The following is a 17,076-nucleotide window of genomic DNA, read 5'->3' on the forward strand; positions in this document are numbered from 1 at the left end:
AAATAGAAAAAAGAGGGAAGGTGGTAGGTAAATATCAAGGTGAGGGTTGAGTCTATTGTTTAACCTTGGTTGCCATGGGACCACTTCCGCACGTCCCTTCTTGAATCGCACCGCAAGTTGCAACTAAACATGCCAGGCCATGTGGGATCGTGGCGGGTTCAAAATTGTTTCTTCCTTTCAATTTGTTTCCATATTCTTTAGATCTCCCAATATCTTTACTGTTGGAGTTTTCCAATTATAACATTATTTTTAATATAAATGTATTTTAAATTATTAAATATTAAATTTACTTTTAATGTAGTCTAGTTGTTTTGCTTTTGACCCTAATTTTTTTTCCCTATGATATTATTTGACATTTCCTTAAATTTTAAATGTATTTTATGTAATTCACGGGTTTAGCAAATCAATTTTGTATTTCTGGAAGGAATATGTGGGAGCCATTGCTTAAAGAACATTAAGATGTTAAAAAACACATGAATATCAATCTAATTACTATAATATGAAATATAAACTTTATAGCAAATTATGATTTACAAATAGGAGACAACTGAACTAAATTATCATGAGTCCTGATAAACCTAACCAAAAAAAAAAAAATGCCTCTGTATTTTCTACGTGGAACACAATAGGATAGAGTCTCATCATCTCTAAGTGTCCACCACAATTCCCATGTGACATGGTCGTTCTATCTGTTGAATGTTGAATGCTGAATGAACCTTGTGGCGGATCATGGAACCGAAATACAGGTATTGGCATCATGAATGAAAGCCCATTCAGGCTCACGCTCGTGACTCCCCTAATGCCCTACACCATATCCAAACTTGTCTTTACAATACCATACTTGAAAGGACAGCCTGCCTATTTGCTCGATTTGATTTCACAGGAATTATGAATCGAAATCACCATGCGATGCATCTCACATCTGACTGGATTACAAATCAGCATTGAAAGTGAAAACGCCAACTCTATGAAGGGGAAAAACGACTAAAATAGCTATTCAAAATTTTAAAATTTCTCCATTTATCTTAATTCCCAATAAAATTGAGACCACTCAATGGGATCGATGAGAATACAACGATTAACAAGCAACGTGGAATGTTCTCACCTCACATCTTGGGATATTGACAATAGGTGCCCTTTAAACACCTATTTAACACCTGTACATTCACATGACAATTTTAGACTTCAGAAAACTACATTTGAAATCTGCAGGAATTTGGGAATTCCAATATATATACACATAAGACAACTTTTATTGTTTTTATATTGGACTGTTGTTCTGCAGAACTACTGATAATGGCGTTACTTAAAACAGAGGGTCGGTACCTTTTCGTATTAAGAATTTGGCTGCTTAATACATTAAGAATTTTCAGCACCAACCACAGTGGACCCACCATGCTAGGGGACAATATAACAGAGAACTATGCTAACACATGCAATGCTAGATTTGCCACATGATAAACAAAACCGAATTCCTTTTCGAAATTTGAGTTTTGTAAGATTCATCATGAAGCAACAGCAGGACACCCTAGTAAAACACCCCCGATCCAGATGGCAAAAGAATACAGTGAGATTCTGTACCACCCAGTCACGCATGCGTGGATGTCCAAATGGTTAAGTCTGATACCGCAACGGTGAAAAAGCTCATTCAAAACCTTTAAAACTTATCTTACATAAAACCCTTTCCTGATCTCCCTGTACCTGCAATGATTGGTTTCGAACCCATCACCTCAGTAACAAGTAATCAAGAAGGAGCTTAGACACTGGAGCTTCATTTAGATGAGGAGTAAGGGGGGGTATAAGAAAACTAAAAAGGAGGCTTGGGTAAAATTTTCTTAAGCCCATTATTTACTTAAAACAGTGGAGCATCTAGTTTCAAATAAAAATCACAACTTAAATTTCTCCCTTCCGGAAGCTACTTCCTTTGAAGGAAACCAACTAGAAGTCAGCAAGTTGTTGGAACTAAAGGAGTGGCATGCAAGTTACTCAATCTTCCTCGTTAAAGAAGGTTAAAGAAAGCCATAAAAGTTCAAGAAGACCTGAAGAACAGTTTTATCAAAGCGTGCTAGGCTTCACATTACTGAATTTGGGTCCACTGTTCCCGCAGCATTGCCTTGTCCTGTTAGCATATTGTTTGGATCCTACACAGGAAAAAATGACCAACATGCAAGATTAACTTAAAATGAGAAAATTAGATTAAAGTGAGGTAAATATAGAATCTACCTCCACTCCCCATTTGATATAATCCGGGGACTCACAAGCCTTATATTCATCAACCAAACTCTCAATTGTCCCTTGATTCAGCAAATTCTGAGAGATCATTATCCTGCCAATCTTTTATTGTCAGCTTCAGAAGATATGCCGACTATGAAGCTAGTATTAGTATAGAACAAAAAAGTAACTAACAAATGCTCATAAAGTGACATCAGATTACGGTCATAAAATTGGCTCACAGCAAACATTGGGAACTTTCGGTAGTTGTCCAGAAAGGCTTGTTTCTTTCTCAGCTTCTCATACTGGCTTAAACACTTACTGAAAAGGTGCCGGATGCTAGTGTGGCTTGCTAGCATAAGACCACTAACCTATCATGCATAACAGTTAAAGGTTGTCATTTCACCCCACATTCCTTCAATATTCTTAACAGGATAGCCAATATTAAGATTCAGGATAAGCTGAAAGCTGAAAATCATAAAAAAGATAAAAAGAAAACTAAAACAAGGATGAGAGTCCTACCCTGTGTGCAGTTTGAACATATGGTGACTTCCTAGACAGGGCAACCTACCATACAAACACGAGAAAAAATAAATCAGATTATGACACATATTATCCCAAATAAAAGAGATGCAACAACACTCACTTGTTGTGTTACAGAAACAATACCTGAATACTTGCAGGACCCCACTCAATGAAATTAACCAGCTTTCTTTCACGTATCCTTTGCAAACTTTCATGAACCTGAATACAAAGGGAAGAAAGCACCATAATGGATTAAAGTACTTATTGCAAAAATGGTATTGACCTTTCAGGGGGGAAAAAACATTTCATGGAAAGCTGCAACACAAAAAAGCATAGTGGGAGGAAATCAGCAAAACTAGGAATGCTACGCTTACATAGGAGGAAGAATCATTATTTGATTTTAATATGCTAATAGGAAAATGCAAGAAGGTCTGGTCTTATCAAAGAAACCAGAATCAAATCGGAACGGATCGTTTCCTCTACTTGCTCATTTTTAAGTAAAGTCGTTAATTTGCTGAAAAAGTTGCTAGAATTTCTTGCTCATTCCAATCCCTCCTCCTCTCTTCCCCTTCCTTGGGTGTCAAACGGTGAACTAAACTAATCCAAGTGTATGAAACCAAAGATATCAAATCTACATAACACATCAAATTAATAAATAAATTTTAAAAAAAAAAAAACTTCATTTCAAATATCTTCTTTGTCAAAGTCGAGTAGCGAAAAGTTTAACATTTTGACCTAAGCAAGTGGCATGAGGTGAACTGATTTATTGCAGATTTGAGAACAGAGGTTCCATACAAGCAGGAAGAAAAAAAACCAAGAAAAGTCATAAATAATACCTGTGTTGGATCAACTTCTCCTTGAATTATATTCAAAATTGATACATATTTTGCTTAGCTAGCATCTTTTGTTCGAGCATATGAAGAGACCATAATATTCTTTGCCTGCCAATACTATTTATGTTAGCAGAGCAAACGCCATTAGGCATGAAGTTTAGCCGTTTCAAGTCTTCATACCTGAAGAAGTCTTTTCATAACATCGAGTACTGTGGTCTTTCGAATTACATTAGCCTGCCAGAAGATGGCATTGGATTTTTAATTTTATTCTGCTAAATTTGTAACATGAAGTATAAATATTATGCAGCAAGCACCAACAAATTTATTTCCATTGAAAATTACAGACCCTGTGGGTATGAAAGGAGGAGTGGAAAAGAGAGATAACACAAGAAAACTCCGCAAGCTACAACTTCATCCAACATTTGAATGCACGACAAATTATTTTATATAAAAGATTACATGAACCATACATATAAAACTTGGATCTCACCTGACGTTCCACTGTCAAAGGTGTATATCCTGTCATTAGAAAATGGCATCTTGTTGTTGGAATCAGTGAGGCCAGGAGACCAACCAAGTCATTATTCATATATCCTGGATACCTCAGGGTAGTTGTGCTTGCAGACATCACGGTGGATACTAGGGAATTTGTTTGAGCAAAGGTAGGATTGCTTAAATGAAGGCGCTCCACAGCAATTATGTTTAGAGCAGTGTTATCAAGAACAACAACACAATCTGCATTGAGAGTTAGCCGCTTAAGTGTCAAAAGTGAATTGTAAGGTTGCACTACCACATCACTTGTCTCCATCTGGTTAGGAAACACACTGAATGTCTGAACCAGCTTTTTGCTGTACCGATCATTCAAAGTCTCCAACAGATATGATCCCATGCCTGCCTTAAATATATTAAAGTACTAGTTATAAAAAATATTGTTTGATAACATATACACAAGAAAAGTATACAATATACTCATTCCTAAGTTTCAATCTTGTTATGCAACAAGTTCAAAGCAAACATTTATGTATTTTTAGTTGAAACTAGTTGATGGTTGCGAGTCCAGTGCAATTTCCAGGCCCAAGAGTTGGACTGATATAATTTTTTACTTTACACCAGGTGCTAAATAAAGCCAACCTTTTAAGCAATATTGAGCTTTTGTTGATACAACCAATGCAAAAATCGTCAATAATAAAAATGAAAAATCAAGGAACATGTAAGAAAATAGAACAAAGATTTGGGGAGAAAAATAAACCTGAGCCTGTTCCTCCAGCAATTGAATGACAGAGAACAAAACCCTCAAGACTGTCACTGCCATCTGCTTCTCTGTCAATCATGTCCATTATGTCTTCTTCAACATTTTGTCCCTGGCCAGACATTAACAACCTCATCAAATAAACTTGTACTTCACATTAATGGTAAAAGGTACATGGAATGCCAAGCATAAAGACAAAACAAGCCAATCCCCATCAATATTGTCCCTTAATCTGCAACACTCATAATATAATAAGGAGTGAGTTATCAGAATTGTTGTTAAATTTTATGTTGTTTTTAGGATCGTATTTAGTTCACTGTTTGCAAATGTTTCAGACATGCCTACACAAAACTGCTAAGTATAATAAGGTCATCAGTATTGCTCATAGAAAAAGAAAAACTGTGCTTGTAAATGCCATTGCCTCGTAACATTGGTGTAACAATTACATCTCATGTAACGCCAGAATGCATGGCGTCATCACGCCAGGATAAGTTTTTATCTTAGGAAACAAAAGGAAAGTCCTCTTTCCAAAAAATACAAAAATATATATTCAGTTATAAACCATTGTTAGGTTCCAAGTTCACCACAACCCTTTGGTATCAGTTAGTCCCAGTGTTCAGTTATTCATATTTGTCAAGAAGGAAGTACAACTTCTTGGACGCTACAGAACTTTGCATAAGGCAAGAAGCCTCGAAGGACAAAACAAATCTAATAGGATAGTATAGTGATGAACCTGATGATAGCCACTGGCCCAATTGTTCCCTGCTCCCCCTCCATGATCTGAGACAAAGATGTTCTCATGATTGTATAGATTCCTGTAGTCCCCATTCTGAATTCCATTGATCACTCTTGGCTCCAAGTCAATCAATAAAGCTCGTGGTATATAATGCTGATCATCGGCTTGATAAAAAAACACATCTTTCCTATCACCTCCCTGCAGCATTTTGACATAATAAGTAAATACAGAATCAATCTTCCCCGGTTGGATAATTTTGCACGCTTATCGCTAGAAATTTCACTCGCCGATCTTGTCATCTCACCACTTCCTACCACAAATTGGATGACGACTATCATTACAACAGAAACTAAGAAGGCCTTAATTGGGCAGCAGACTATTAGAGTATCGAAAGAAAGGATATCCATCATCATTTTCCTCGAGATTAAAAGTGTATAACATTATAACCCTTTCACTGACTCAGTCGAACCAAAATGGACCCAGTTCAAATTTCAAGTTCATCGTTTGCAATCTGGAAAAAAACAATCAAGCTAAAACAAAAACTAGAATTCAATGAGTTCTAAATGCATCTTCACCAAGGCCAGCCTAAAATTCACTTCTACTTTAGAAAATTTTACGTTAGCAATTGATAAAGATTCGCCCAATTGAATTAAAATAATAAAGTAATTGACAAATCTCCTTAAATTCCCAGGTAGATTGCAGCATATAATTGAATTCCATTCCTCTCTTTGCCCTCATTCTCTTTGTAAAGAAGAATTATCATTAGCAAGGGTAGAACAGACAAATGCGCTAGTGAGATAGAGGAAAAAACCTGAGTGGCGAAATCTTCTAGGATGCCTTTGCTGATACCTCGAGGCAGAGCTGCTTCCAGAACTCCATGCCGATCTGATTGCCACATTGTCCAACTTGAAGCGTGATGATTTCTCGCGGCATTTTCCGTTTGTTTCTGGAGAAAGTAGAACTGTAGAGGGGATTGGATGGGATCGGAAAACTCAGGGAAAACTTTATGATGAGTGTTGATGGTGGCGGGGAAGACCTTTTTGAATAAAGAGGGAAACGATCGCGGAAACTCCGAAATTGAGGGCGACTTGGCATCTGCTTACCAACGAAAAAGAAAGAAAGAAAAAAAAAAAAAAGGGAAAAAGTCAAGACACTCTAGTTTGGTTTCCCCCCTCCTTTTCGATTCCATGAAATGTGAAGCCCAAAGGCCCACAATATCGATTTGGATTTTAAGGCCCAACAAACCTGTTGGGCATCAGTTTTAATATTTCGCCTTAAAAAAAAAAAACGAATGCATGAGGCTTGCCCGAATTATCAAACAACAAAAATCAATATTTCATGTAAGATCCAACTGACTAGTTTAAAAAAATTAAAAAGCAACAAAGTAAGTCCTAAATATAAGACTTATTTTATATGTAATAGTACTTAATTATAGCGTACTACCTTCTGTCCTTAATATAAAAACTAGTTTGACTTTTATTTTGGTTCTAAATATATAACCCTAGTCCACTTTGTCTTTTATATTTATTTATTTATTTTAAAATATTTCTTGTAATAATAGTAGTTCTAGCCAATACATTCGAATAGTAAAAATATTTTACGAAAGATAATACCTATTCATTATAAATAACTAACTTAACTAGTATTCTTAATCTACTCAAATTAGTTAACTAGCTCTTATATAAGGACATGATGTAGTATATTACATGATCTTTTTGAAATACTTATGTGTATCATTAAATTATATTTCATTTTATAATCTAGATAAATTAATTTGAAGAAAAATGATAAATATAATTTTTTAAAGTAATTTATTTAACTTTCTTAATATCTCGAAATTAGTCAACATATAGGTTTTATACTAAGGACAACAGATAGCATTAATAATATACTTTCTTTTTCCAAATAATAAATAGAAGATATATATTAAGTCATATTATCCGTAAGTTACGAATAATATGATACAAATAATTACGTACAATAATTAAAAAAAAGATGTATAGTTGTTATCAGTTTAAGGATAGACTCAATGAGACTGCTCGGAATACTATATTAGACATCACATTTAACTATTTAAGTATGCATCGCCTCTCTCTGCTCTTTAATATAAAACTGAGTTAATTAATTTGGAGAGATTAAAAAAATTATTAAACTACTTAATTATAATATATATTATATGATCTCTCTAAGATATTTATGCATATTATTAGATAATATATCAATTTATAACTAGGTTAAATTGATTTAAAAAAAAAAAGATAAATATAAACACTTTAAAATAATTTACTATTTATTAATCTCTCCAAATTAATCAATAAAGTCTTATATTAAAAACCAGAACTAGTATAAACTTTGTTTGCGTGTTAAATCCATCTTTCGTAAAATCATATTACTTGGGTCATGGACCAGGAAATAAGAATAAATTAAAATGTGGGTCATGATTTTTCACAATTATAATAATTAAAGTTCAAACCTTTTTATACGAACTTTTTTGAGAGGGATGTCATTAGCGAGTGAAATGTTTATTGCTTTTTTCTTTTTGGTCAGACAAATGTTTATTACCTTTAAACAGATTGATCTTTTGTTTTTTTTTCAAAAAAAAAGCGGCATTGTTGACTTTTGGTCTAATACACCTTGATAGGACAATATTTCATGATAATTTAATTTCTCTTGTCTGATCCACTAAATAGAACATGTTTGATATTACTCTAGGATTCTTCCTTGTATATAAAAATCAAAACACTCAGCATATGTAACAATTTATTATTATCAGTATAAACATCTCTGATACTACTTCCTATCTATAATATAAGAGTTCATTTGACTTTTATTTTAATCTTAAATGAGACCCGAATCTATCTTATCTCTCATATTTATTCATTTTTCTAAAGTAGTTCCTTGTAATAATAATAGTTCTAGCCAATGCACTTGATTAATAAGGATATTTTATGAAAGACAATATCTATTTATTATAAATAACTACCTTAACTAGTTTTTTTACATACTTAAATTAATCAACTAACTTTTATATTAAAGACCGGAGATATTATCTCATAAAAAATTTGTGCTATTCATTTTTTTTGGGTTAAAACATAGGTATCCTCCTATTAGAGGTAATCCTATTCAAGACACTGTGACTATTCATAAACTGTGAATAGTGAACACATTTTTCAAGTTATGTGGAACGCAATGGAGTCCATCCAGTATCATCCAGTTTTTGTTCTTTTAACTGATTTTTAATTTTCCAAACCAAAGCATAGAAACTATGAATTTGGCCCAGAAGGATATGATAACAAAGAAGCACGGACAAAGGAAATTTGGCCTTTTGGATTTAACAAGTAGCGAAGTGTGTTTTGTGTTAGGCAGTGCGTAACTATCTAAGATCACACCCAGAGATTTGGATCACAACACAACACTCATAAAAGAACAAATCAATGCTTACAATTAATTAAAGTGAGGCAAAATCTGGACCGCATATATGCCACTGATGCAAAGAGTAAGTAATTGGCATAAAATATATTATTATTATTATTTAATTTAATACTTTGAATTTTATTTAAAGTTTCGCTTTTTTATTAGAATGGCAAAATGACAATAACAAGAAATATGTGGTGTAACCTACGATGACATCGTCATCAGTTGTAGTCATTTGACTCAAATGACATTTATCATCTAATTAAATTTTACTTATGAGGTTGCGTTTTAGATCTTCTGTGAACACGATAAGGGTCTGGGTCATTTTCAAAGAACAAAAGAAAAAAAGCTAGTTAAGCTTATGTGAGTAAAGGAATCATCATAAGAATTTAATAATCATTTAACTATGCAGTAAAAATGCTATATTATAATAATTAAAAAAAGGGGATAAACATTGCAAAATATTAAAAGAAATAAAATCCCATTTCTTAGTAAAAATGAAAAGCTCACTAGGTACCTTTCCCATCTCATTCTCTTAATCTTTTCATATCCATTAAAAAAAGTCAGACTTTTATTTTACAGTAATCACCGAAAGTCGTTACCGGAAAATATACTTTATTTTGTAGGCAGTGGACCATTTAGTATGGCCTATAAAATCCTTGATCCAAAAATACATGTCATCATGGGGAGTGAAAACGTAAGATATCAAAGTTGACTTTTATGGCAAAAAAAACATAACTTCAACAGCCACCAATCACCTCTCACTTGGAGTTTCACAACATTGGAATCGAAAAACAAAACGTTAATTCACTCGATAATGATACAACTCATCATATCACACGACAACATGAGTTTGAATTTTGTTATTGATGAATAACTTCAATATTTATTGAGTTTCAAAACTTGCTCTAACTTTAATAAGCACTCGAGATTCATTTCACGCATGAACTCTCGTATTTTAGCCTCTGGAAAGTAGCAAAAAGTAAACACGGAATACGATTCAAAATGATGCAGATTATGGTCAATAATACAAAACTTGTGTCCTTAGTCCATGAAAGCTAGAAGGGTTTGTTGCAATGGAAAGCTCATGAAATAACAAAGCATATATCAATTGCATTGTGCAGCGTAGTGACATGAAAACCTTTTTTGCCGGCACGAGGTTGTGGGTTTGATCCTGTTTGTAACTGAGGGCGTTAATACTTGCTTCTCTAAATTCAAGAAGAAGAAGAAGAAGAGAGGAAGGGTATGAATAAGAATGAAGTGAGTGGGAAGATTATGAGGAAGGGAAGTGAGAGTAAGGCCAGAGGAAGGCTCCAATGGCGAAGAGTCGCTTTTGATGAAGATCACCAGAGAGAGGGAGGCCGTACTGTTGAAGCAAGGAATCGAGTCTCCATTCAGGCATTGTCTCGTAATCAGCCTTGGTGTACTTTGGATAGTGCAGAGGCATCTGAAACTCCCTTCCTGATGATTCCCCCACACCGCTTCCATCTCTTCTTCTCTGCTTCGTCTTGCTCCCTCCTCCTCCTCCTCCTCTTCCACTCATGCTCATTTCTTTGTCTCACTCTGATCTCATCCTCACCTATATAATTCTTGCTTCGTTAGGACGAATGGGTTCCCTATTTATAGAGCTATGCAGAAGCAAAGAGGAGAGAATTCCATTTCCTCTCAACCTTTTAAAGCATGTCATTGTCAATTCTTCTTTCAAACGATGTAAATAATAAGAGTAGAATCTTGTGACGGATTTTACAGTTTGTGCAGTCGCAATTATGCTGTCTTTTTTTCCTCCAAAAGAAAGTAATATTGGCATTTTAAAAAATTAAATGGATGCAAATTGAAAAAAAGTGGGGAAAATGGATGTGAATGGGGAAAAGAGGGATAGAAAGAAAGTGGAAAAGGACAAGTTTTTGTGGCGATTGACTAGGAAGGATTGATGTGTTTTTCTTTAGGGACTAGAAAGGCGAAACCTAGGCTACAAGTGCATCATGTCTTCTTTGAATATAATTAGAGAACGAACAAATTAAAGAAGGGAATGGAACTCTAAAATTTATTTTTCATCGGTCTCTTCGAAATTTTGAATGCATTTTCCTATTAGAATGATCTGTCCACTAATCGAGTCTTCAGCCCCAAAACCTTTTTTTTTTTAAGTGTTAGAGCTATATTTCATGCACAAAATAATCACAAATGTTTCACGAAGCAATATTCAAAAGAGATTGTTTGGAGGAATAAATTAAAATTATAAAGAATATTTCTTAAAAACTATATTCTTTGAAATAACACAAATAAATATGGGCTACAGAAAAAAAATGAATAAATCAGATGGAGAATATACGAAGTTATAAGCAATCCATCCTATTGAAAACATATGGTAGTTGTGCGGCATCAATTCTTCCGGTTAATTTCAACACTCGCAGGAACTGTCATGAGCATCACAAATACTTGAGTCATATTGGCAGAAGACTCCATAATGAGAAGTTGATAACACCATATATTCATATTATTACCTTTTGTCCTAATTATAAAAGCTAGTTAACTGATTTAAAGAGATTAAAAAAATAAGTTAAGTTAGTTGTTTGTAATAAATATGTATTGTCTTTCTTAAAATATCCTTGCTAATCAAGATTATGGGTTAGAACTACCATTATTAGAAAGACTGCTTTGGGAAAAAAATACATAAATATGAGAGATAAAATGAATTAAGGTCTCATATTTAAGACCAAAATAAAAGTCAAACAAGGTTTTATATTAAAGACTGGAGGTAGTATTATTCACTAACCTTTACAACGTCTAAAAGATCACAAAAATCTTAAGTGTCTATAATCTTCTAGATCGAAACATTATATTAGGTCTATTTTTCTGAAACTGACAGTTTCGGGAGCCGCAGAGAATCTCAGTTATTGGCTCATGAAGCATCTAGTTTATGGAGGCTACCCCACCTGACACAACGATAAACACAAGACTTAATTAAGACAGCACAATACATTTAACAACCATCAACTAACTTTCCATGTTGGATTCACCTAACAGCAAATACTCTCAGAATCCATAAATTTGTTTTCTCCCCAAACAGTAAAAACCTCTTCAATATAATCTCATAATGGTTTCCAAACCTCCTCCGCTATTGGTATTTACCCCAGACAAGGTAATTCACCACACTAAATTGAGAGGTAAAGAATTCCCACCTTGCATACGCTGATTCAGCACCACTAGCTTCTGTCTATTTAATGTAACCACAAACATGGTCACGCAGACACAGTTAATTCACTACTGCATAACCACAAAGTCACTCCTTCGAAGTGGGACATGACCTGCAATTTCTAATTTAATCAGAAAGCATTCAATATGTGCATCTACTGTACAAAATGGTTCTCATCCCAGTGTGAATAACTCCACCAATGAAATTAATTAGTGAAGAAGAATTGTGCAGTGTGTACAATAACCGGCCACAGAGAAATACAGACCACATATGGTGCCATGACTTTCTTGTGCCACAGGGGTCAATATCAGCAAGAGATGTTGAACACTCACCAAATCCAATGGCAAGATCCTATTTCCATCAAAACCACATTCTATGCACTCTTGTTGAATCCAACTTTTTCTTCGATATCTCCCTCCGCTTTTATAGCACTAGGCAATACATCAAGAATTTAACTGAGCTATTTAGGGAAGCCCAAGCATTTGGAAATTGGAAGGGACTGTAGGACTGCCACAGGACAGTTGAAGGGCAAGCCCGGGGTTAAAAATCCCTGCAGAGCCATGAACAAAAATATTGGAAACCATAACTTCCAATTGTTTACATACAAGCAGATGAACTAGTATGGGGGAAAATGCAAGAATGTAAACGTAGAACCAATTCTCAGGTGATGCTACCATTTAGTCCGGGGCAAATCTTACAAACATATAGCAATTTGCTTGATTAACAAAGTACAAATGATTTCCTTTTCGTAAACTATGGAGTGCATAGAATTCAAAACTATCTTGACTTTCTGTTAGATTGTTTGAGTACATGCCTATGACATTCTGTAAAACTTGCTATCATTGCCTTAGATTTTAGGAAAAAAGAAGAAGCAAACTTTATAATGTACGGCTTTCAGGTGTGATTTACAAACAGTAGTTACCAACACAAATTTCTCAAACTATATAAAGAGTAAAAGGACTAGCATTATGAAACTAATCGAAGGCTCAAAGCCAACCAAAAGTGCAACATATAATTAAAGTTAAAAGAACCATTAACACTGAATTAAATAGGAAAACTGCAGGCAACTAAACTCATTACTATCCCTCCCTCACAACTTTCAGTATCCAAAAATGGCCACACTGAGCTAAGGTACATATAAACATGTAAAATTTCTAGTAGAGGCTTGCACAAACATAATTTATAAAACAAATCCAATTAAAGATGAGTAGATGACAAGGCAACGTTCTTGCAGTTACCTGTAGATATGTCTACTAATTTATTCAAAACTTCAAACAAATGCTAGCCTGGTTCTACACATTTTGCGTAGATAATAATGCCCTACATCATGTGGTAATATCCTGTATATATGGATTGGGGGGAAAAAGAAAGGAAAAAGGCAAAAAGTAAAATTAATTATATACAAGTATACAACAGATTGGCTTACCAAGAGTATAACATCAAGGACGTGCTCTACGATCAACAGATGCTTCTATGAGCTTCTCTTCATCTGATCTTACTGTTAATGGCATATCCACTAGCATACTTGGTGGGGCAAAATACATGTGTAGAGACATCATACAAATAATAATTCCCAAGAAAAGCTGAAATGGGAAAGAAACGCAGAATCAGCATCCACTAAAACGAGTGTTAAAATTCTCAAGGAATCATACGGATTCAGATTTGACCTAGAATCTACAGCGAAAGTAAAAACAAGGCTATTTATTTACACTAAATAGCCAGCAATAATGAACCAAAAAATAAACACAGCATAGACAAAAATTTGCACAACACTTGAATAAAGAATTTAAATTTTTTTAAAAAAAAAAACTGAACCAAGCATTCTACAAAATGGAAGGCATCGAACTCAACCAGATAAACAGAAAAACAGCTTTGCCCATTCTGCAAAATAATATGATATGATTATATCCACATGTGGTTTTCCAAGGTCAAAGTGATCTGCAAGCCAATAAAGGGAGAGCACGGACGAGTTACCAACACCAAGATGAATTACATAACATAGACTTGAAATTTACCTGCAATGTGGGTTTGAAGTTGAAGAGAAATATTGATACAGTCATGGTCAGTAGCATTGCCATTGATGTGGAATAAACCTAAAGAGAGCGGGCATAAAAAACACTGATGACATAGAGAAGGCACTGCACACAGTAAATTTATGCTTGATTCAGTTTCAAATTACAATCACTTCTTTTGCTCACAAGGAAAACCTTATTTTTGGGAAAAAAATCTGCATCAAGACATACATTGAATACATGGATTATTCACAGAAATGCGAGAGAAAGAAGCTCATAGGAGACTAATGGAGATACCTTTACAATATTATCAGCATATTTCATTAACCATGAAACTAAAAGACCAGTGGACCCAAGATTTAACACAACCATCCAGGTAGTGATAGTATATCCATTGAAAATACGTTGCCACCAGGGTCCCTTTTCAAATCCACCCCTGAAATCATCCAGAAGAAGCCGTGCCATATTGAAAATTGCACCAAAGCTGGAGAAAGAAGCTCAGTTTAGTATCTATTCCCCTAGAGGTACTGGTAACACAATTATTTGGTTGTGAAAAACATATTCATTTTCTTGAGTGCCACAACACTACTCATGCTTTATTTATCACATTTTCAAACTCTACATATACAATCATTTAGTTCACAGAAGAATACACAATAAATACTTTCTAAAAATACAGCACAGATATTAATTCCTCTCAATTTCAAGGAAGGGACAATGAAAGATTATCTAAGTCTAAACACAGAGAGCATGAAACTCCTATGTTAGCATATATTCAAAACAAACAGAACACATTAGTTGGGACTTACAAATAGATTATGAAATAAGTAGTTTGAATGGCTAGCATAGACGTGCATGCATCTCTCTCTCTCTCTCTCTCTCTCTCTCTCTCACACACACACACACACACACTTCACATGATATGCATATGAAAGAATACCTACGTGTACAACTGTATATTCTGCCAGTAAAAGTTGTCATTGTTTTTCTTCATCAGATACTCAGTATAAACACCAGCTAATGCTGAAAGACATGCAGACAAAGCTCCTAACATGTATCCCTGAATTGGTGCAGAGAAAAGGGAGTCGCGTGAAGTCTCTCCATGTCCCTTAAGCTATATCAATATAGAATGTTACAGATTCCATATCAATAACATATATACATATGCAGGTCAATATTCAAGCTTAATGGAGTCAACAGTGGTAGCCGTGCCCCAAGAGCATGATGGCTAAGTGGTTTTGTGGCCTCCAGCCATGGAACCCCTCAAGGCATGGCAGCTCCCATGACTATCACAATCATAATCTGTTTTTATCATTTTTCTTCTTCTTCTTGTGGGTTTTTTTTTTTTTTGGGGGGGGGGGAGCGGGTGCTGTGCTACCACACACCATGGACATGATTGCTCATGCTTCGTAGATTTGCATGTATTTTTTTCACGGGTTAAATGAGTCAGAAAGTTTTAAAACAAGTGGTTCATCTAAATCCTAGTTACTACACATTAATGAGGACATTTTAGTCTACAATATCCTTTTACAGCACATTATGAAGGAATTCCAGGTATTTCAGCAATTGGAACCAAGAAAACTGAAATTGTATGTCTGTTATTTGGCACCTGACTTGTTGTTGTCCCAACAGCTAATAGCACAATCGCCATCCACTGCAGGTTGGAAAGCTTCCTGCCTAAGAACAGCCTAGAGAAAGTTGTTTGACATCAGCTATAACTGAGAATCAAACTATGAACATCAACAATAAAGAATGACATTAAAACTGATCTTAATTTTAAAACAGAAGCACCTGAATAGTATTCCAGTCGTAAGGATCTTCAGATTTCCCATTATCTGATATGTTGATGTGTCCACGTAGGCAAGGGTAGCGAATTGAACGTTATTATGAATTAAATATATAATAGAAGGAATGGGGTACAGAGCCACAGTCTTCCACTCCGTAGTCATCTTTGGCAGAGATGACTTCTGAAATTTCTTCCATAGCAAACCAGTCGATACTGCAAGCTGCATATTGGCAGACAAAGATGTCCATACTACAATCATCAATCAATTTCATGCACCTCGAAACAAAGTTGATAATTTGTCACTCTAGTTTATTAACTTGCCTTAAAAACCTCAGCGAGAAATGGTACAGTAGCATAATCATACTTATACCCTCCATTACTCTGTGAAAGTGTCGTCAATATTCCCTGCCACGATAAACATCAAAATCAAATAACCTCTTGATGGATTCTTAACTTTTATCGGGCACCAATGATTCATACACCTTCAGTCCTCCCATCTGTTATTCCTCAATTGATAAATTCCTCCATTGGCATCATTTTAGAGTAAACATAATTCAGTAAAGAAGATTAAGCGTAGGAAAAAACACACCATGTCAATGAAAAATTAAACAAAAAGTAACAATGAAAATAAATATAAACCAGCAATGGAGAAGCTTAGGGGTTAGATGCATAATTGACGAGAATGCATACAAAGAGTTCACAGAAGAAAATCGCATAACTTTCTCATTGAGGTTACAGTGAGTAACCTGAGAACAGGTGAGAATGGTGAGGAGCGTAGCGACCAAGTACCACTGCATCGTCTTCCTCTTCTGCAGATCTCTGCACAGAAAAATCTCCGAGTTGAGTGTAAAACAGTGATTCAATTAGAGCCTGAGAACGCATCGTTTATCTTGTATTGCGTGTTCATTGTGTGTTGTGTTGGGAATAAAATCTTAAAAGACAGAGTCTGACACATGAAATCTATCAAAATCTTTAATCAGAAATATTATAAATTAAATGTTTTACGTGTAAATATATGCTGTTTGGATTTCAATTTTAATATGAGTGGAAAAACGACTGATGCCATTTGCAAATTGCGAAGGATGAACAGTATAATTCACCCCTTCTTTACGCCCCA

The 17,076-nt window shown here is 34.8% G+C and overlaps 2 protein-coding genes and 1 pseudogene across 13 annotated transcripts; all 3 read right to left on the bottom strand.

Moving 5' to 3' along the window:
- Window positions 1-483: 483 nt before the first annotated feature.
- LOC114750334 (tubulin gamma-1 chain-like) lies at window positions 484-6,592 on the bottom strand (annotated as a pseudogene).
- On the bottom strand, window positions 1,881-16,905 carry LOC114750335 (CMP-sialic acid transporter 1-like). 12 transcript variants are annotated; one of them, XR_003740657.1, is made up of 10 exons: window positions 16,706-16,905; window positions 16,281-16,364; window positions 15,965-16,179; window positions 15,783-15,861; window positions 15,118-15,287; window positions 14,471-14,657; window positions 14,177-14,254; window positions 13,573-13,744; window positions 12,494-12,711; window positions 11,688-11,901 (listed from the first exon to the last, which is right to left on the bottom strand). XR_003740657.1 is itself a non-coding variant. In XM_028938901.1 (9 exons), exons 1-8 carry the CDS (start codon window positions 16,754-16,756, stop codon window positions 13,601-13,603), a joined length of 1,008 nt encoding a protein of 335 aa, XP_028794734.1. In that variant the 5' UTR covers window positions 16,757-16,905; the 3' UTR covers window positions 1,881-1,892; window positions 13,576-13,600. The 12 variants fall into 12 exon arrangements, 7 of the variants coding, with proteins under 7 accessions (XP_028794734.1, XP_028794738.1, XP_028794736.1 ...); XR_003740655.1 differs by having other exon boundaries at window positions 11,688-12,273; XR_003740656.1 differs by having other exon boundaries at window positions 11,688-12,282.
- Window positions 9,876-10,529, bottom strand: LOC114750337 (uncharacterized). Its single transcript, XM_028938907.1, has one exon. The coding sequence runs from the start codon at window positions 10,515-10,517 to the stop codon at window positions 10,242-10,244; it is 276 nt and encodes a 91-aa protein (XP_028794740.1). The 5' UTR covers window positions 10,518-10,529; the 3' UTR covers window positions 9,876-10,241.
- Window positions 16,906-17,076: the final 171 nt, after the last annotated feature.

The sequence above is a fragment of the Neltuma alba genome, unplaced genomic scaffold (assembly GCF_004799145.2).
Source record: "Neltuma alba isolate B1F8T4 unplaced genomic scaffold, ASM479914v2 tig00006419_pilon, whole genome shotgun sequence".
NCBI lineage: Eukaryota > Viridiplantae > Streptophyta > Magnoliopsida > Fabales > Fabaceae > Neltuma > Neltuma alba.

What these genes read in the sequence shown, in the direction of transcription:
- LOC114750337 (XM_028938907.1), bottom strand. Translation starts at nt 10,517, where the DNA reads ATGAGCATGAGTGGAAGAGGAGGAGGAGGAGGAGGGAGCAAGACGAAG.
- LOC114750335 (XM_028938901.1), bottom strand. Translation starts at nt 16,756, where the DNA reads ATGCAGTGGTACTTGGTCGCTACGCTCCTCACCATTCTCACCTGTTCT. An exon ending in ACGACTGGAATACTATTCAG is followed by an intron (nt 15,862 to 15,964) that starts GTGCTTCTGTTT and finishes AACTTTCTCTAG; the next exon opens with GCTGTTCTTAGGCAGGAAGC. An exon ending in TTGGGACAACAACAAGTCAG is followed by an intron (nt 15,288 to 15,782) that starts GTGCCAAATAAC and finishes ATATTGATATAG; the next exon opens with CTTAAGGGACATGGAGAGAC.